Raw genomic sequence first — 20,020 nt, 5'->3', positions numbered from 1 at the left:
TTTGTTCCAGTTCTAATTTCTTCCTGGCTGTCCTAATCTCCTGTGTAGGGTGTCCTGGGAGCATCAGGAAACAATAAAGGCCTGAACTTGTCAGAGCCACAGCCTGCTCTTACCCTGCTCCTCTCCATAGCTCTGGCTGTGCCTAGGAGGTACCCAGAATGGCATTTATTGACTTCAGTAAAGCATTGAAATTACTGAGTCCAAAAATTTGGGCTTATAACCTTTTGAGTCCTCTTTTTCTCCCCTTCATCCTTCTCTCTTTCCTCTTCTCTCTTCTTCTATTCTTTTGGTACAGGGAATAGAACCCAGACACACACAGGCAAAGCTCTGCCACAAGCCACACCCCGCCCACAAGCCCTGATTCTATCAAACCCACCGAGAAATCAGTGTATTTTACCTCTCCAAATGGATCCAATGTCCTCTGGCCCCTCCCCACACCCTGGGAGCTAGCACACAGGATCCACACCCTTCCTTGGTAGGGGACTGCCTGTGACTCCAGCTCAAGACTAGAGTCAAAACCAATGTCCAGGACTAGGGTGTGACTCGGAGGATGGAACCCTTAAACAGAAGGCCCTTCCTCCAATCCCATACCAGTTAGAGAGAGAAACCAAAGTCCACAGGATGGCTTGCTTGGCACCAGACCTTCCCAGACACTCATGTCCTCCCTTCCTCAGGAATCTCCTGGTGTCCTCCCCTCTAAGCACTTCCCTAACATTGTCTGGTCCCTCTTATTGGAATGCTCTTCCCTACAGACATGAACACATCCCCCTCATCTTTGTGGAGGTTCCTGAGTAAGACCTATTCTGACCATGGCCAAAACCAAGCATCTGCATCCCTTATGCTCACTTTTTGTTTCTTCGTGAATAAAACAGTCAAGGTGACTCATTGTCTCCCTCACCACCAGGAAGTCATAAACTCCCAAGGGAAGGAAGGATTTCTGCCTGTTTGCTGGGTTGGGTTCTGTGTGTGTGTGTGTGTGTGTGTGTGTGTGTGTGTGTGTGTGTGTGTCCACATACGTGCTGGGCCTGGGGGTATAAACTCAAGGCCTGGGTGCTATCCCTGAGCTTTGAGCTCAAAGCTAGCACTCTACCACTAAGGGTTTTGGGGGGATGGTTAATTGGAGTTTCACAGCCTGGCTTCAACCCATGATTCTCAGATCTCAGCCTCCTGAGTAGCTAGGATTACAGGTGTGAGCCACTGGTGCTGGCTTTTTTTTTCTTTTTAATGAGGAAGAGGTACTGGGGTTTAAATTCAAGCCCTCAACCTTTTGCTTTAGTTTTTTTTTTTTTTTTTGGGGGGGGGGGTCCGGTCATGGGGTCTGAATTCTGGGCCTGGGCACTGTCTCTCAGCTCTTCAGCTCAAGGCTAGCACTCTACCACTTGAGCCACAGTGCCACTTCTGGCTTTTTTTTTCTTTTGGCTTATGTGGTGCTGAGGAATCAAACCCAGGGCCTCATGCATGCAAGGCAAGTGCTCTACCACTGAGCCACCTTCCCAGCCACAAGCTTTAGTTATTTTTTAAATAGTGTCTGGGCTTTTTCCTTGGTCTGCCTCAGGACCAAAATTCTGTCTCCATCTCCTGAGGAAGCGGAGAGCTACCATGCCCAACCCTGTTCATTGGCTTCCTTGTGCCTACAAGGCTTGGCACCCTCATGAGTGTTCAATGAATGTACTTGCTGAGTGACTAAATGTGTATAACACCCAGGGACTAAAGGATGTGGAGGGAAAGGAGAACTGAGGCAGGAGACTCATCTACCAGTTCAGAAACAGGAGTGGACAAGGGCGCATCCACACAAATAAAAAACACAAGCCAAGTCTTTATCATAGACATTTCTTGGAGCAGATCTCAAGCCCCCTCCCCCATGACAAGGCTGGGCCTTTGGCCCCCATCCTCCTACCACTTCAGCCTGCCGTGGTGCTAACGATAATTGAAGTCCCAAGACTGGCTTGGAATCAAGACCAGGAAGATAAGTGTTGGGGTGCCTCCCCCAAATCTACGGGCCAAGCAACCCATCTGAGGGGCAAGCAGCTGGGAAATCTGACCTGGGGGCTCCAGGGTCTGAGGTCTTCCTGGCTCCCAGGGTCAACCTTCCAAGCACCCCTGATTTAGGGGGGGAGTGATGAAGGGCAATCATGGATCAAGAGGTGGGTATCAGCAGGGAGCAAGAGGGCTAGATCTGGGAGAGGTGGGGCTGGGAGGTGGAGGCCCCAGAAAGAACCTTCTGGGGGGAGTGGGGGGGGCACCACTTTATCCAAAGATCTCACAGCACTGTACAGCACTCTGGTCTCCCATCCCACCCCCCTCCCCCAAACGAGGTAGGTTTTAAGAATGGAGCTTCCCCCCAGCCCACCACAGAAGGGGGGGAGACCGAGGCACAGAGAGGGGGATGGGGACCCAAGCCGCCCCCAGCCCCTCTGCCCTCAGCTCTGGTGGGGTGACAGTAATGAGAGCTGGGCAGAGTAGGGACGGGAGGAACACCCTCCCTTCTTTTTCTCTCACCCATCCCAGGGTCTGGTTTGGGAGAGCTGAGTCTCACAGGTTCCGGATGCAATAAATAGTTAATAATTTAAAGTGACAGAACAAGCTATGCCTTGAAGGACCCCTCACACACGCACACACACACACACAAGGCCATCAGAGTGTGGGTAATGAAGAAAGGGGTAGTAAGTGCACATTGCTAGATGCTTGGGGCCAGAGGCAGGTCCAAAGCCATTTAAAAATATATATTTTTTGAGACATTCTTGCTACAAGACCTTGCTATCTCCCATTCTGGACAGATCTTAGGTGCGCCAGCCATCTGGTCCCACTCAGGACAGAGAGTATGGCATTCTCCCTGGATGAAGCCCGGAGAGCAGTATCATAAAGCCTTTGAAGCATTCTAACTGACACAGAAGAGGAGGGGTAGGTGGACTTGGGCCAGGGTTAGTGCTCAGGGTTGGACTTTAGGGGGATCTTCAAGGCTGGGGAATAGGGGTTCCCACAGAGTGAAATTGCTTTTGTGCCAATCAGAAAAGGGCAGGACAAAATGGACTATACAGCTAACGGTGGCGACAGGAGGGAAAAACTGGGAGGGAGCAAAGGAAAAGGTGACATTGTCCAAAAAGAAATGTACTCTTTACCTGATTTATATAACTGTAACCCCTCTCTGTACATCATCTTTATAATAATAATAAAAAAAATTTTTAAGGCAGGCCTTGTCTGATTGCCTGGATTGGCCACCAGGTGACACTAAAGCCCGTGGTCATTGTCTTCATTGTGTGCCTTTGTTTAACAAACAGCTTGCATAATCCTCTGTAGCAAAGCCAGGCCTTTAGAGGTGGGAGTGGGGAACTCCTGTAATCTAAATTAGGATAGAGGAGGGGGTTGGATGGGATTGGAGGTGTGGCTCAGTTGTTAGAGCACTAGCCAAATGAGAGAAAGTGTCAGGTACTGAGTTCAAGTCCCAGTCTCAGACCATAAAAAAAGGGGGGGGGGCTATAAAGAGTAATTCTAAGGCTGCTGGGGGCTTGAGCTAGGGTCCTGGGGACAAGAATTCCAGGGCCTGAGACCTTGGAGTTTCATGGATCTATGGAATGGTAGAATACTAGGGGCTATCGTTTTCTGAGGATTCGCAGCAGGATCCAGCAGAGGCATTTCCAGGCTTCATCAGATTAGTAGCATTTAAATCCAAAAGAATCTGGAGTCTGAGAGAATATTAGGGTCCTGGGACAGCTCAGATCTGTAGGTCTCTGGGATGGAGAACAAGGTCCTGTATCAGTAACAATCCCAATATTATAGTACTTGAGCCCTGCATCTAGGGGTGTCAATGGCACCTTGGAATCTTGGATCCAGTGCTCTTAAAGCACCTTGGAGTCACTGAGGGATCAGAGGTCTGAGTGGCTATTGCCACCCCAGCTTTCTGGAGCTAGACTCCCAACTTGGCCTTTAGGTGACTGAGGAACTGACAATAAGAGGTGGCCAAAGATTCCAGGGCATTTGGGATCTCAAAATCTACATCCAAATGGGGAACTAGAAGAGGATTGTGGAGGACTTGAGACCAGGATTTTGGGCTCTAAGGAGGCAGTGCACACCCACCCCCCAGTCATATACCTGGGGGTAACAGGCACCTCTAGTCCATACATAAGAACCAAGAACACTGGCTTAGGGGCAGGTGGGTCTATACAGGTGTACTCTTGGCTCCCAGAGCATCTCAGTCCGTGACACATGGAATTTACCGAGCCCTGGGCTGGCCCTCCGAAGGTCATTTTGATCAGAAAATACTTCAGTATCTGGAGGTTATCCAGACTTCTAAAATCTTGCTGTCCCAAACTGATGACCAGGTCAATAGACATTCAGAAGTTGGGTAGACTTGGGGCCAGAATCTAGGCATTCCAGCCCATACCACAAACCCAGGAGGGGTTTGGTGTCTCATGGGTCCTGAGGGGCATCTCAGATAGAGGTACACTAGGTCTCAGAATATTCAGGGATCATTTTAGGGGTGATTCTAGACCCTCTCATCTCAAGATCTGGGAGTAATTTGTTATTGGCAACACCTGACTAACTCTGGGGCTGTAATCTGAGGGTTCATGGTGCCAGGTGTAACCAGGGCCGATGGTTAGTCAGACAGACGAGGATTCAGGGTTTATGGTCCCTGCATCTTTTAGGGGTTCTGTGTGCCCTGCAAGGCCCTCTGGGATACAATTTGGGAGATGTCAGGAGGTCCCTCAGTGGACAAGAAGAAATGGAGAATGCAGAATTCAGGATGCCTCAGTGGTTTTGACAGACCTCCTAGTGATGCTGGGGTGGGGGTGGGGGGGTGTTTCTCAGTTTCTCAATCCTAGGTTTGGGGTTCCAGATTCTAAGTCAATCCAAACTCAAAGCTCCAAATTCTGGGATGTGCCCAAAGGTTTTGAGAGATTTAGATTTGAGAGAGAGAGAGAGAATGAGAGAGAGTGTGTGAAAGAGAGAGCAAAAGAGAGAGAGAGAGAGAGAGAGAGAGAGAGAATGTCCAGAGTCCTGAACCCTCCATTTGTTGTTGTTTTGGAGGGAGGTCCTCCATCCGGCTGCAGGACCCCACACCAAGACGGTCACTTCCTCACCGCGCAGCCTCCTCGTGGCGTCCCCCGCAGCCGGCACAGCCACACCGGGAGGCGACCCAGTGGCAGGCGCGCAGGGGCGCATAGCAGCAGAGGCAGGGCACGGCCAGGGACAGCGCGGCCAGCGCGGCCCAGCGCGCAGCAGGGCGCGGGTGGCCCGGCTCGCAGGCACAGGGGTCCGAGAAGTCACCTTCGGCGTCCGACAGGCAGTGGTAGAGCAAGCTCTCGGCGCACCAGAGGCAGCTGAGACGACGCACCAGCAGGCGACCCGGGTCCGGGGCCTCTGCGCAGCGGCCACCACGACCGTCTGCACGCCGACGGAAGAGCGCCCGGCAATGGACACAGCGCGCAGCCTCCTCCGCCTCTGGGGAGGCCTTGGCTGGCACAGGAGTGGGTCCGGGACCTGGGGGTGGGCGAGCCGGGGGTGCTGGGGGAACAGCCTCGGTGAGAGGAGCAGGTAGTGACACTGGGGGACCTGGAGATGCGCCCCTCAATGTGCCAGTCTTGGCGAAGCGCACGACGCAGGTGGACAAGGTGAGGGGCGCAGGTGGCCCCGAGCGTCGGTAATCCTCATAGCCACGGCCACCCCAGCCCGGACCCCCTGCCCCAGCCACAGGTTCTGAGGGCTCCGGGATCCCTGTGAAAGGTAGAAGCGGAGGATAGCTCTGCGGGACCAAGGGACAAGGAGATCACATTAGCCAGATCTGTGACTCACAGTCCATTCCCACCGCGATCCATCCCTATCTCAAAAGATCCATGAATTCCAAGATCCAGGGGGAGGCTAGTGGCTCACACCTGTAATCCCAGCTACTCAAGAGACTGAGATCTGAGAATCATGACTCAAACTAGCCTGGTTAGGAAAGTCCATGAGGTTCTTCTTCTTTTTTTTTAATTGAAGGACCTGGGGCTTGAACTCAGGACCTGGGCGCTTTCCCTCAACTCTTCAGCTCAAGGCTAGCGCTCTACCACATGAGCCACAGCGCCACTTCCGGCTTTTTTCTTTTTGCTTATGTGGTGCTGAGGAATCGAACCTAGGGCCTCATGCAGGCTAGGCAAGCACTCTACCACTGAGCCACCTTCCCAGCCCCTACTTCCAGCTTTTTGTGTATGTGGTACCGAGGAAGCAAACCCAGGGCTTCATGCAGGCTAGGCAAGCACTCTGCCACTAAGCCACATTCCCAGCCCATCGATGAGATTCTTATCTGTAATTAACCAGCAAACAGCTCAAAACGGAGCTGTGGCTCATGTAATAGAGCACTAGCCTGAGCACAGAAGCTCAGAGGCAGCATGCAGGCCCTGAGTTCAAGCCCTGGGATTGGCACAAAAAAAGAAAACACAAAAAACAAGATGCAGCTATAGGCCTAGGTCACCCAAGGAACTTGACTCCTCAAATACTTTCTGAGTTTGGGACTTAAGACTTTCAAGACCCTCGCCTGCTCCTGTGTGGAGTCCCGTGGGTCCCTCCTTTCCTAGAGGCAGGAGACTTGTCACTCTCAAGATCCAGGAGTCACATCTCCCAACCTCTCTGCCTTTCACGATGGATTCCTGCCCCTTGGATTCCTTGGGTACCAAGCCTTCCCACCTTTGCAACCCTAAGGCATCCTTCTGTGATTACCAGCCGTCTCTTTTTTGCTGCTGTTTTGTTCCTAAGGCTTAAACTGAGGGTTTGGGCACTGTTCCTGAGCTTTTTTGCTCAAGGCTGGAGCTCTACCACTGGAGTCATAGCTCATTTCCAGCTTTTTGCTGGTTAATTGGAGATAAGAGTCTCATGGACTTTCCTGTCCATGCTAACTTCCAACGGGGTCTTCAGATCTCAGCCTCTTAAGTAGCTGAGATTATAGGCATGAGCCCCTGACACCTGGCTAATACCAGCATTTTCGAATACACTACAAAACTTGTCCACATCGTCCCCAATGCCCCTCTAGGATTTAGAACTCTCCATCAAATCTCCAGGAAGCATCCAGCCTTGGGAGAGACCCAGGCCTGTCTCTACCTCTACCGCCTTCCCCCTCCCCACACCCACTCCAGTAGTCAGGCTGGCCAGCCCTCGGGGCCTCAGCTCCAGCCCCCCTTAGAGACCCTAGCACCTGTTCCCATTTCACCCAAAGGATGGCTGAGGGGCTGAGGGATGGGGGGTCACACCTGAGCAGAGGAACGGTGGTGCTGGGGGGACATGGCCGGCCCGAAAGTAGAAGCTGACTCCACGGTGATGATGGGGGCGGCTGCGGAGGCGGGAGGTGTCTCCTGGCGACTGTGACTGGAGGAGGAGTCGCTGTCTATGTGGGACTGGGAGAGATCAAGGGCCTCAGCTAGGGGAGAACCACCCTTCCCAGCTCATGCCCTTAAGTAGACGCCCCCCCCACACACTGAGAGTGAGAGCGCTGGAACCAAGTAAACATGAGTTCAGGCTCAGGCCCTCTAGTAATTGAGCTCATCTCTGAGCCTCAGTTTCTTCTTCCATCAAACAGGGCCAATTATAGTACTTACTGGTAAACAAGTCTGTGGTTAGGGCCCATTGTCTAGGGTACAGCATATGCTGAAATACAGGAAAGGCTGGGGATGGAAACCAGGGCCTTTGCACATGCTAGGCAGCACTCTATCATGGAGTTCCTTTCATAGTTTGAGGGTGGTTTTTGTTGTTGTTGAATTGTTTTGTTTTTGGTGCCAATCCTGGGGATTGGACTCAGGGCCTGGACTCTGTCCTTGAGCTTTTTGTGCTCAAGGCTAGTATTTTACCATTTGAGCCAGCTCCACCTCCAGCTTGTTTTTTCTTAGTTGGAGATGACAGTCTCATGAACTTTACTACTTGGGCTTCCTTTGTACCCCAGTCCTCAGATCTCAGCCTCCTGAGAAGCTAGGATTAAAGGTGTGAACCACCGGTACCTGGCCATAGTCCTGTTTGTTGAGATAGGGACTTGCCTTGTAGCTCAGGCTGGCCTTGAATTCCAGATTCTCCTGCTTCAGTCTACCAAGTGCTGGGATTTTAGGTATACATCAGCGAGACACTCGTGGCTCAGGCCTGTAATCCTAGCTATCCAGGAAGCTGAGATCTAAGGATCCAGTTTCAAAGCCAACCTGTGCAGGAAAGTCTGTAGGACTCTTACCTCTAATTAACCACCTAAATTTAAAAAAACAGAAGCTGCTGGCTGCTAGTGGCTCATACCTGTAATCCTAACTACTCAGGAGGCTGAGATCTGAGGATCATAGTTCAAAGCCAACCCAGGCAGGAAAGTCCGTGAGGTCCTTATCTCCAATTAACCACCAGAAAACTAGAAGTGGCACTGTGACTAAAAGTGGCAGAGCGCTAGCCTTGAGCAAAGAAGCCCAGGGACAGTGCTCAGGCCTGAGTTCTAGCACCCCTACAGACCAAAAAAAATAATGATACATACAGGTATACATCATCACACCCAGTGCTGTTATGGTACTATTTTGTTAAAGTCCTATCTTGCTTAGCTCACCAACATATACAACATCAATTTCTCTTGGGGCTGGGAAGGTGGCTCAGTGGTAGAGTGCTTGCCTTGTACACATGAGGCCTTGGGTTCGATTCATCAGCACCACATAAGCAGAAAAAGGTAGAAGTGGCAGGGCACCTGTAATCCTAGCTACTCAAGAGGCTGAGATCTGAGGATTGAGGTTCAAAGCCAGCCCCGGCAGGAAAGTCTGTGAGGCTCTTATCTCCAATAAACCACTAGAAAACCAGAAGTGGCACTGTGGCTCAAGTGGTAGAGCACTTGCCTTGAGCTGAAGAGCACAGGGACAGCGCCTAAACCCAGAGTTCAAACCCCACGACCGACCAAAAAAAAACAAAACAAAACAAAAAGCCAGAAGAGGTGCTGTGGCTCAAGTGGTAGAGTGCTGGCCTTGCTCAGGGACAGCACCCAGACCCAGAGTTCAAGCCCCACAACCGACCCACCACCCAAAAAAAATCATGTCTCTTTGCTGAAGCCCTCTCCCTTGGCCAGCCAGCCAAGTTCCTGTGTCGTTTCTATTGGCACACCTCCATGGGGCAGTTCCTTTCACCTGGAGTATTTTTCTTCTACCCATACTAAGCCCTGTTCTCTACTAGGACTTTAATCTTTTTTTTTCCTCCCCCCAGTTACCAGGATTTGAGCTCAGGGCCTGGTTCAACTAACTTGGCTAGCTTGCTCCACCGGTGCTCTACCAGTTGAGCCATGCCTCCAGCCCTGCTTTTTGCTTTTTGGGAGATGAGATTTCAAAGACATTGCCCCAGTTGGTTTCCAACCTCAATCCTCTTTGGAGCTCAGCCACTTGACTAGGTAGGATGATAGGCATGAGTCCCTGATTCCTAACTTGAAGTAACACTTTTCAGACCCTCCATTAATTTCTGTTACTTGAGCATCATTTCTGCCTCATTCATTTGACCCTTTTAGCATACATACACATTCATTGAGCACCACAGCATACCAGCCACAAAGATCACTGTGCAGGTTCCAGCCAGAGCATGGAGCAAAAACTCCACAGACAGGAACTGTCTATGCCCACATCTCATCCTCCCTTACTCTGAGGCTGGCTCCCTTTCTGTCTCAGGGAACCCATTCTGTTCCTCTAGGTGTTCTTGGCAATTCACATTGTTCCGAGCAAGTGCCAAAATGCACACAACATTCTATGCGTTCATTCATTCCATTAATTTATTCAACACATTTACTGAATACTTAGGTGCCAGGCACTGTTTTAGGTATTGGAAACACAGCAAGGAATCAGAGAACGATCCTGGCCCTACTGGAGCTGGCATTCCATCACAGGAGTCAACTCACATAGATAGACAGACAGACAGACAGACAGACAGACAGATAGATAGATAGCTGGTACCAGGATTTGAACTCAGGCCTTCCTGCCTGGCTTGCTTGCACTGTGGGCAACCATACCTCCAGCTCAGCTTTTTTACTGGTCGTTTTAGAGATGGAGTCTTGGGTTTGTTTCAAACCACAATCCTCTTGAGTAGCTAGGATTGCAGGTGTGCACCACTACAGTGTGGCCTTTCCTTTCCTTTCCTTTCTTTTTCTTTGTGCAGTGAATTGCACAAAGGGGTTTCACTGTGGCATTAACATACACACATGCTGGGAGCCAGTAGCTCATACCCGTAATCCTAGCTACTCAGGAGGCTGAGATCTGAGGATCACAGTTCAAAGCCAGCCCGGGCAGGAAAGTCCATGAGACTCTTATCTCCAATTTACCCCCACAAAATCGGAAGTGGTGCTGTGGCTCAAGAGGTAGAGCCTTAGCTTTGAGCTGAAGAGTTCAAGGACAGTGCCCAGGCCCAGAGTTCAAGCCCCATGTCCAACAACAACAACAAAAAACCCAAAACCCATACACACATATATTAAACTTTTGATACCTAGGAAGGCTGTGTTTTCAGACAGGAAATAAGGAAGATGGGGGAAAAAATTAGACCTATTGTGTGATTGCGATTTTGAATAGGTTTCTCAGGGAGGTACTTACTGCGGTGATAATTGTATAAAGTCATAAAAGGAGAGGATAAGCCACATACAGAAGAATGTTCTAGAAGGTATAGCCAGTACAAAGGTCCTGGTGACAGGAATATGCCTGCACTGTTGGAATGAGAGCGAGGATAGTGCAACGGCTGCAGCAATGTGAGTATGGGGAAGAATAACGCAGGGCCAGATGGTGTAGGAGCTTGGGACCACTGGAAAGATTTTGTCCTTTCCCTTGGGTAACAAGGAGCCAGGGGAAGGATCTGAGTAGGAGAAGGGAACAAGGGACACAAAGGACAATAGGGTCTCTTCTCCTGTTTGTGGGGGAAGAGGGGAGCTGAACTTAACGGGCGAGCAGGGGAGGCAGGAATGAGATTGTCCACCTGCTGGGGGCAGAGCCGGACACCGGTGGCTCACGCCTGTCATCCTAGCTACTCAAGAGGGTAAGATCTGAGGCCCCTGGTTCAAAGCCAGCCTGGGCAAGAAAAGTCTGTGAGACTCTTATCTCAAATAAACCACTAGAAAACTGGAAGTGGTGCTGTGGCTCAAGACGTAGAATGCTCACCTTGAGCTGAAGAGCTGAGGGACAACACTCAGGCCCAGAGTTCAAGCCCCATGAACAACAACAACAACAGCAACAAAAAGTATGTAGCCTGAGGAACTAGAACATGGGATTGCTGTTCCTTTGCTCATCATTTACATTCCCCCCCCCCCCCCATCCTTTGGTTTAAACTCAGGGGCCTCCAGCTTGCTTGGCAAGTACTTAACCACTTCAGCTCTGCCCCCAGCCCTATTTATGGTTAGTCTTTTCATTTTCTCCTTTTATTTATTTATTAAATGTAGTACTTGATACTTTGCTCAATGGCTAGTGCTCTGCCAACTGAGCCACGATTCCAACCCCTTCATCTTATTTTTAAATTGCCTTTTCCCACTAGACTAGAAGGTAGCTTCAAGAGGAAAGAAACTTGATTATCGATGTGCCCCCAGTATCTAAAACACAGCCTGGTATACAGAAGTTACTTGTTAAATATCTTTAACAATTCTGTGATTCTCAATAGAACAGAAAAACTAGAGTAAGTGAGATTGAACTGACCAGATTGGATCCCGTGTCCCCAGTGGGTGGCCTGATGCCTGCTATACTGTAGGCTCCCAGGAATTTGTAGACCAGAAAGAAAACTCAACAAAGGAATCAGAAGACAGAAGACTCACCGTGAGAGGGCAGGGAGTCTCTGCGGTGTCCTGGGAAGGGGAAGAGGAGGATGAAGATGAGGAAGGAGTGAGTGAACCTGGGGTAGGGAGAGAAGCAGAGAGTGAATCCCCAGGCCCAGCTTCTCCTGCCTTCTCCATCCCCAGTGCCTTCCACCCACGTGGCTCACCTCGGCTGAGGGCAGCCAGAGCAGACAGCAGACTCTTCTGGAACTCATCAGCCTCTGCAGGACTCTGAAACGTCAGGCCAAACTTGCAGTCGCCCAGGCTCCAGTGGTGAAAGATGGGGTTCACTTTGTTATAAACCAAGCCTGGCCTCAGGGTACACTCTAAGGTGATCTGAGAGGCAGGAAGGGAAACAACTCAGACATCCCCTTCCCCAGCCATGACTTTCCCTAATGCTAACCTTTTCTGCATTCTACAGCACCCCCACCAACTTCATCTCCCACATGTACCCCTGAGCCCTCCTTGTCACCCCAATACGGCACCCTAATTTTATGAAATGGATCTCTGATCATCCTCTACTTTTTCCTCTTGTCCTTTGATCCTTTTCTGGTGCCCTAGTAAGGAACTCCAAATCTTATTGAATGCCTGCTCCTTCTAGATAACCCAGCAGGCAGAATACTCTCCACACTTCTGGCCTCAAGCATTTCCTGACTGTTCTTATTGTATTTCCACAATCCCCCCTCAATGCTGGTCCACATCCCTGTCCCCTCTCATCTTCTCCCTAGTGACTCCTACTCTTAAACACTACCTCCCCCAAGTCTTGTCAAACAATTCAAAGTTTCCTACTACATCCCCAGCTGAAACTTCTATCTCATCTCTCCAGATTGGTGTCCAAAAGAAAGCCAGTTTACCCCTGCTGAAACCACACAGAAAATTGGCAACTGATATTAGACACTTCTAAGAAGGACCGCCCTCCCCCCAAATCAAATGCCTTCCATCAGGCTTTGGGGCCGACAGGGGCCAACTTGGTGGATGCGGGGGCGTGGGGGGGGGGGGGAGTGATGATCTTGAAGAGGAAGCCCAGGAAGGCTTCAGAGCTGAGCAGGGAAATGGCCTGAGTCAGGTGTGAGCAGGGCCCAGGTAGGACCAACTGGGATGGAAGGGGGAGCAGGAAGGGAGCAGGGCAAATCACTAAGGAGGCTGTGGTGACAGAATAGCAAGAAGAGGCAGTGGCCCAGACCTGCTTACACCCCCAATAGACCCCTCCCCAAAGCCCAACTTTTATCTTTAGGACAGGATTCTTTACCAAATTCCACCCCCTCCATCCCAGTTTGAGTCTCAGATGAGAAGACAATCTAACCTGCCCTCTAGACCCCCAGCCCCGTTCCAGCCTCCCCCAAAGGTCACACCCCACCCTCACGCCCCAGGGTGGCTCACTTTCTGGTCCCGGAGGCGCTCCCCGTGGATGACGTAGTGCCCCTGGCGGGCCCCCCCCTCGGGCCTGGCCCCTCGGACCCGACATACGCTCACCTGGCTGAGGCCCCCGCCCCCCACAGGAAGCCAGCCCCCACTGGAGTCATCTCGGGCCATGACCACGGCTCGGACCCGCACCATGTACCTAGAGGACATGGGAGAAGACAAGGACAAGTCTGTGAATTCAAATCCTGCTCCTTCCTTCAGTGTTCCTTCCCTCCCTCCCTCCATCTTCATCTCTCACATCCGGGCCCAGAGCACCCTCAGCCACAATACCCACCATTTCCCCCTCATGCCCCCTTTCTTCTGGCATGGCTTCTTTCTTCCTCTGACATCTCTCTCCTATCTGCCTTCTTCCCCCAGGGCTACCTTCCCTAGCCAGACCCTCCTTTCCCCCATCTTTCTCACCCTCAGCCCCCAGTCTAGGTTTGCCACCTCCCCTCCTCCAGCTCATCCCCTCAACCCCCTCTCCTCAGTCAGCACATACCCACAGCCCCACCCATCATCCCCCCCCCAACACACACAGCTGGGTTCCTGCGCATATGTATTTTCCCTGAGCCCATCAACTACAGCACCAGTTCCCCACCCCCCACCCCAGCGCTTGTCCCTGCACCCTGTCACCCAGGCCACTAAGCTGGGTGGAAAAGCTTGGCTCTCTTTCCCCCCCACCCCACCCCACCCCTTCCCGGATTTATGAATGAGACCGGATGCAAAGCTCACTGAGTCACCCAGCAACCAGGAGATGGGCAGGGAAGCAGGGAAGAGAAATGGCCAGAAAGAGAGGCCGAGAGAGAGAGAGAGAGAGAGAGAGAGAGAGAGAGAGAAAGAGAAAGAGAGAGGGGGGGAGGAGATGGAGGCTGGCTGAGGAAGCCAGAAACTGAAGAGATCCAACGAGCGTTTTCATTCACAAAAAAAAAAAAATCAAAGCTGCTTTCTCGGGTCCTGGGCCGAAGAAAGCAAAGAAAAAAAAAAATAAAGGAGAGATGGTGTGTGTCCGAGATTGGGGAGGGGGTGTTGATTCCTCCCCCCCCCCATATTCCCTCCAGCACCCTTCAGAAGCATTTTACCCCGCCCCCCAGCTCAGAGGACAGAGTCCTCCGCCCAGTAATCACGATTAGCGCCCAGCACCCCCCACTCACCTCACTGCTACCCAAACACGGGGACCCAGACGTCCCAACCTTTAGGGGACCCAGCCACAAGCTCTAGCCCCCTCCCCCACCTGCAGGCTGCCGGGTTTCCCCAGCCCTTTGGGAGAGGAAGGGGCGGCCGCAGCGCCCCCAGCCCCCTTTTTCTCAATGGGATGGGATTTTGTGAATGAGCAGTCACGTGACACTGCTTCCTTTGTCCGCCCGCCTCCCCCGACAACAGGTGAAGCACTGAAAGAGGGCAGGGGCTTCCTCCCCTCCCTCCCCACCACCCAGGGCCTAGCTGGGATGGGGCATCAGGATCCCAGGATGCCCTACGCTCCCCACAAATAAATCTCCGTCCCCCCCCCCCTCCGCCTCCTGGGGAAGTGGTCCTCAGAGTTCCCTCAATGGAGAGGGGCCAGGATGAAATTTTGTGAATGGGAATCTTCAAAGGGAATGTAAGACCCCACCACACACACCCCTAAATGGAGACTGGTACCCCCAAATGGCTGCCGCGTACTTTAGGGACCCCATCACCTTCTGTTTTCCCAGCTGGGGTGTGCGGGTCACCTGGGTGGGCAGAAGGTGCAGCGGGGTCCTGGTCGCCCCCTGGCTGGGGCAGGCAGTCTGTCAGCCCCCGCCCCCTTGCCCGCCCCTGGGCACCTGCCTGGGAGGCTCCGGCCGGGCTCCGAGCGGCGGCGACGCGGCCTCCTCCTCCTCCTCCTTCTCCTCCTCCTCCTCCTTCTGCTCTCTCCGGCTCCCTCGCTGGCTCGGGCGGCGCTAGAGACGGCACCCGGAGCCGGGGCGCTGGGGGGAGGGAGGGGGAACCTGGAAGACGGTGGGGGGGGCGGCGTGGGGGAGGGGTAAGAGCGAGGCAGGCAGAGCGAGGCCCGCTGGGTCCTAGAGACCGGTATTGGCTACAATGAACAACCGCCCCCCCCCCCCCCCGCCAGCCCCCATTTTTTTTTTTTCCAGGATCCAGACGTGATCCCTCTACTCTTCCACTCCCATCAGGCCCAAGGTTCCCTGAGGAAGAGGCGGGGAGGGACAGGGAGGAAGAGAGGATGGTTTCAGGGCGCTAAAATGGGGCAGTGGCCTAGGGTTTGGGCTCAAATGGGCGGGGCTGGGTGGAGCAGTTCAGAAAAGGGTGGGGAGTGAAGGGTGCAATCTGGAGGGGCGGGGTCGGTGGGCTTGAGGAAGGGGTTTGGATGCTCCCACAGGTCCAAAGCAAAGGTGTGTTATGGGAGGGGGCCCTCTGTGGAAGGAGGAAGGGCGGGGGAGTCTCTGAAAGATACAGACAGATCCTAAAAAAGATGGAGTTAGCCGCTGCGTGCCGGATGGCTCACACCTGTCATCCTAACTACTCAGGAGGCTAAGATCTGAGGATCGAGGCTCAAAGCCAGCCTTGGCAGGAAAGTCCATGAACTCTTTATCCCCAATTAACCACCACCAAGCCAGAATTGGAATTGTGGCTCTAAAGCGTTGAGCGGAAAAACCTTACGGACAGAGTGCAGGCCCTCAGTTCAAACACCAGGACCAGCAAATAAAATAAAAAGGCAGAGCTTAGCGATCAATTTCCTCCGGAGTCCCGCAGCCCATGAATGGTCCAGAAGGAGGAGCTACGCTGTGGAGTTCGCAGTGGGCGGGGCCTAGGGCGGGACTGACGAGGAAGGGCGTAGCACTACAAAGGGGAGGGGCTAAGTCAAAGGGCGGGGCTAAAGAGAAAACATTCTAAAGGGGTGGGGCTTAGGAAGCCAGGCCTGGGGGTGGGGACTACAAGACGTCAGTCTTTGGAAGGGAGATCCAGGTTCCTAAGGACAGGGCTTCAACAGACTCACAGGGGGCGTGGCCTCGGGCTAGGGGGCGTGGCCTCGAGCTTGGGGATTCAACCTGGCAGTCTCGCCCCACTGGCTTTCACCCGCACCTCCCCTCCTCCCCTCCCCCGTGTTCTTTTCGGTTATTTTCTGCTACGGCCGTTCCCCGCTCTACCCTGGGCCTAGGGGGCCGCGGCCTGAACTTCGGTCGGCTGGAGGAGTCGGTGAGTGGAGCCTTTTTGGGAGGTCGGGGAGCGGAGACGGAGCTCGAAGTTAAGAATTGGAAACCTTGAGTTATTGAGACCTGATTGTTACAAACCCGAAGCGGGAAAAGAAGTTGAGGAATGGAACTTGTAGATCTACCACTGTCTGGGAAGTGGGAAAGATCCAAACGATCGCCTGAGAAAGAGTGGGTGATGAGAAGAGGTTTAGAGCTGAGGGGGATTGGTAAGAACTGAATACCTAGTATTGGTTAGGCAGAGGCAGACGTCAAGAGTTTGGGGAGGAAAGTGTCACCTCTTAGTAGGCTAGGGTAGGGGACACCACCGAAAAGGGGTTGGGGGGAGGGAACGACGACGACGACACAAGTTTTGAGTCTTTTAGCCTGGGGACCTGGGGCGTGGTCAAGAGTGTAGGGGTGTGAGCTAAGCAACCAAGGGAACTGTGATGGAATCTTAGTACATGAAAGGGGTGGGGCCTAAGTATGTGCACCTCAGGCTTTGGAGGGGCTTTGGGTAAATAGGCGACCGGAGAGGAAAGAGAGACTGAGAGCGCAGGACTGAGGAGGCATATTGGGGGGTGGGGGAGGGACTGAGACGGGACTAATGCAGATTAAGTCCAAGAAGAGCCGGGGATCGTGGGGTTCCCGCAGTCTTGGCAGACTGACTGGGAGACATTTATCTGATTACAGTCCCAGACCTCCGTGGGAAATGGGGAACGTACAGTCGGAGCCGTCCGCGGGCGGGGGCTCCCGAAAAGAGCAGGCCTCAGACCGCGCCTCTGATTCCCGCCGGACGTCCCTGGTGGAGCCCGAGGTGACCCCTTCCTCCCCAGCCATGCGCCTGGCTCGAGGGCTGGGCGTCTGGTTCCCGGGCACCTCCGCGCCCCCGGTACTCCTGGTACCCCCAGAACCCCAGGCCTCACCCTCGCCCCTGCCCCTGACCTTAGAACTGCCCTCGCCAGTGACGCCCCCTCCAGAGGAGGCGGTTGCGGCCACGGTCACCACACCACCCCCGCCCCCCGTGGGGACCCTGTTGCCCGCGCCGTCTAAGTGGCGAAAACCCACGGGTACCGCGGTTTCCCGGATCCGCGGCCTGCTGGAGGCGAGCCATCGCGGCCAAGGCGACCCTCCGAACCTCCGCCCGCTGCCTCCGCTGCCCCGGCAACTAACGGAAAAGGACCCAGTCCCGAGGGCCTCAGCCCCACCTCCGACGCCCCTGGAGCCTCGGAAGCCACCGCCGCCGACGCCGACACAGCCACCACCACCGCCACCGCCGCCGTCGCCGCCGCCGCCGCCGCTGCCGCTGTCTTCGCAGCAGCCCTCGAGCCGCAGGATCGCTCCAGCTCTGGCCGCATCCGCCACCAGCACCCCCGAAAGCCAGGCCAGGCCTTGCCCCGAAGCCCCGACGGCTGGCGGAGCGCGCGGAGGGGCGGCTCCCCAAGGGGGAGATGACATGGCTCGGCCCGCGGCTTCAGAACCAGGCCTGAGCCTGCTGTGTAAAGTCACCTTCAAGTCGGGCCCCACCTTGTCTCCTGCGGCACCCCCGGGTCCCCTGGCCACCAAACCCTCCCTCGGGGTCGGCGGGGCCAGCGGCGGGGCCGGCGGACTCTTCGCTGCCTCGTATGCCGAGGTCCTGAAGCAGGGGTCCCTGGCCCCCGGAGCCCCCCGGACCCCCGGGGAACCTCCTCGAGGGGTTCAGGAAACCGAGGGCGGCGATGGAGACTGCGAAGGGTGCCCTGGTCCCCCTTCGGTGCCTGCGTCCCAGGCCCGGGCCCCACAGCCGCCTCCCTACACCACCTTCCCAGGCTCTAAACCCAAATTCGACTGGGTGAGCCCCCCAGATGGCCCTGAGCGCCACTTCCGCTTCAACGGGGCCGGCGGAGGCATCGGGGTGCCCCGACGGCGCGCTGCCGCGCTCTCGGGGCCCTGGGGCTCCCCTCCGCCCCCACCTGGGCAGACGCACCCGGCCCCGGGGCCCCGGAGGCCTGCACCTGCGCTGCTGGCGCCGCCCATGTTCATCTTTCCGGCGCCCACCAATGGCGAGCCCGCGCGCCCCGGGCCTACGGGCCCGCAGCAAATCCCGCCGCCGCCGCCGCCGCCTCCGCCTCCGCCTCCACCACCGCCTCCGCCCCCCACGCCGCCAGCCACGCCGCCGCCCGCGCCGCCTCCCACCCCGCAGCCCGAGCCGCTCCAGCCCGCGCCGCGGCTGCCGGTCCGCCCGCCCACCCCTGGCCCGGGCCACGAGGAGGCGGCCCGGGTTCCAGCCCCAGCTCCTGCTCTGTCCCCCGCCTTGGCCGTGGACCAAGCCGCAGCCCTTGTGCTGGCCCCAGCCCCGGTCCCGGCCCCGGCTCCGGCCCCGGCCCCTGCTCCCGTGGCCACTGAACCTTTGGCGCCCGCGCCCGCGCCCGCCAAGGTTCGCACGCGCAGGAACAAGGGCTCCCGCGCAGCCCGAGGCGCAGCCCGCGAAGACGGCACACCTGGAGACCGGGCCTCCACCATGGACGGCAGCAGCGGGGCCTCTTCAGGGGCAGGTAACAAAGGCGCTGTGCACCACTGGCCGCCCTTCCAGGTGCTCAACTCTTGTCCCTGCAAGTGTTACTGCCGCCACCAGCCCCGCCATCGCCGCCTGCCGCGCAACGTGTCTGCTTGGTGAGGGAGGTCAGGAAGCGGGGAGGGGAGGGAACGTTCCCCTGGACCCTCTTACCCACATGCCTAACTTGGCTGGACCCGCGTAATAAGGAACCAGGGGAACACTGGCGCAGACCTCCAGGTTGAGCATCACCCTCCAGGGCCATGAGGGAGGGACTGGACCCCTAAGCCTGCCCCTAAGGGCGCAAAGGCGAAGTTTGCCCTCCCAGAACCAACAAGACAGGACCCGCCTCCCCCCAACTCTGAACAAAAGAGAGCCCTTGGCCTAGCCCCTCAGGCTCCGGAACCGCTAGCCTCTGATCACTAGAGGGCACTGCTGTTCCAGCCCTTGTGCTGCAAAGGTTCCATATGAGTTCCTGCGTGTGGCGGGCAGCCTTCCCCACTCATCTGGACGACCAGTCTGATCCCGGTTCTCGAACACAATCCCTGAGACTAGTGGGACACTTAAGGGCTCAGCTAGGGACCCACCTACAGCATCTTTCGGTACTTAAGCGAATGTAGCTCTGCCTTAAACTGCCTTAGAGATATTCTGCCAGCCTTCAGGGAAAAGCAAGCCCCCACCCTGCAGCCCCCCAAAAGGAGTTCTCCATCCAACAAGGTGAACCTGGTCATAAACAGGCCTCCATTCTTCCCTCTTCCCAGGCTGAGGACACCCACCAACCACCTGAGTGAGCCACCCTGGGTCGCCACCATCAAGCTGGCCGGCTCGCTGGTAGCTGGGTTGGAGCACTACGACTTGCAGACCACCCATTCCAACTGAGCGTGGTCTCAACGCCCTTGCTTGCCCCTCGATGCTAATAAAGTAACTCCAGCCTCCTTGCCTGTCAAGTCACCACTGGGACTTAAGTGACAGGGATTCCAGATAGCATCTACTGGGCGGGGGGGGGGGGGGGGGGGGGGGGGGGGGGGGGGGGGGGGGGGGGGGGACGGGACACTCACTCCCCTAATACCAGCGACGGGTGCTGTCTGGTGCCAAGCTTCGAGGTGAGCCCAAGTCACTCTGGAGAGACCACTCTCAAGGCAACAGTGGGGAGAACTGAGTCAGCACAAATGG

General features: G+C 55.0%; 2 protein-coding genes across 3 annotated transcripts; one reads left to right on the top strand and one right to left on the bottom strand.

Moving 5' to 3' along the window:
* Positions 1–5,074: 5,074 nt before the first annotated feature.
* Spred3 (sprouty related EVH1 domain containing 3) lies at positions 5,075–13,297 on the bottom strand. 2 transcript variants are annotated; one of them, XM_042668212.1, is made up of 5 exons: positions 13,121–13,297; positions 11,908–12,076; positions 11,741–11,817; positions 7,218–7,361; positions 5,075–5,740 (listed from the first exon to the last, which is right to left on the bottom strand). In XM_042668212.1, the coding sequence occupies exons 1-5, from the start codon at positions 13,295–13,297 to the stop codon at positions 5,075–5,077; spliced, it is 1,233 nt and encodes a 410-aa protein (XP_042524146.1). The 2 variants fall into 2 exon arrangements, with proteins under 2 accessions (XP_042524146.1, XP_042524147.1); XM_042668213.1 differs by lacking the exon at positions 7,218–7,361.
* A 2,966-nt stretch (positions 13,298–16,263) lies between these two features.
* On the top strand, positions 16,264–19,751 carry Ggn (gametogenetin). The gene is made up of 3 exons (XM_042668216.1): positions 16,264–16,321; positions 17,008–18,966; positions 19,609–19,751. The coding sequence occupies exons 2-3, from the start codon at positions 17,027–17,029 to the stop codon at positions 19,724–19,726; spliced, it is 2,058 nt and encodes a 685-aa protein (XP_042524150.1). The 5' UTR covers positions 16,264–16,321; positions 17,008–17,026; the 3' UTR covers positions 19,727–19,751.
* Positions 19,752–20,020: the final 269 nt, after the last annotated feature.

The sequence above is a fragment of the Dipodomys spectabilis genome, unplaced genomic scaffold (assembly GCF_019054845.1).
Source record: "Dipodomys spectabilis isolate Male_0828 unplaced genomic scaffold, ASM1905484v1 ptg000422l, whole genome shotgun sequence".
Taxonomy (NCBI): Eukaryota; Metazoa; Chordata; class Mammalia; order Rodentia; family Heteromyidae; genus Dipodomys; species Dipodomys spectabilis.
This window is presented reverse-complemented; position numbering and strand designations above follow the sequence as displayed.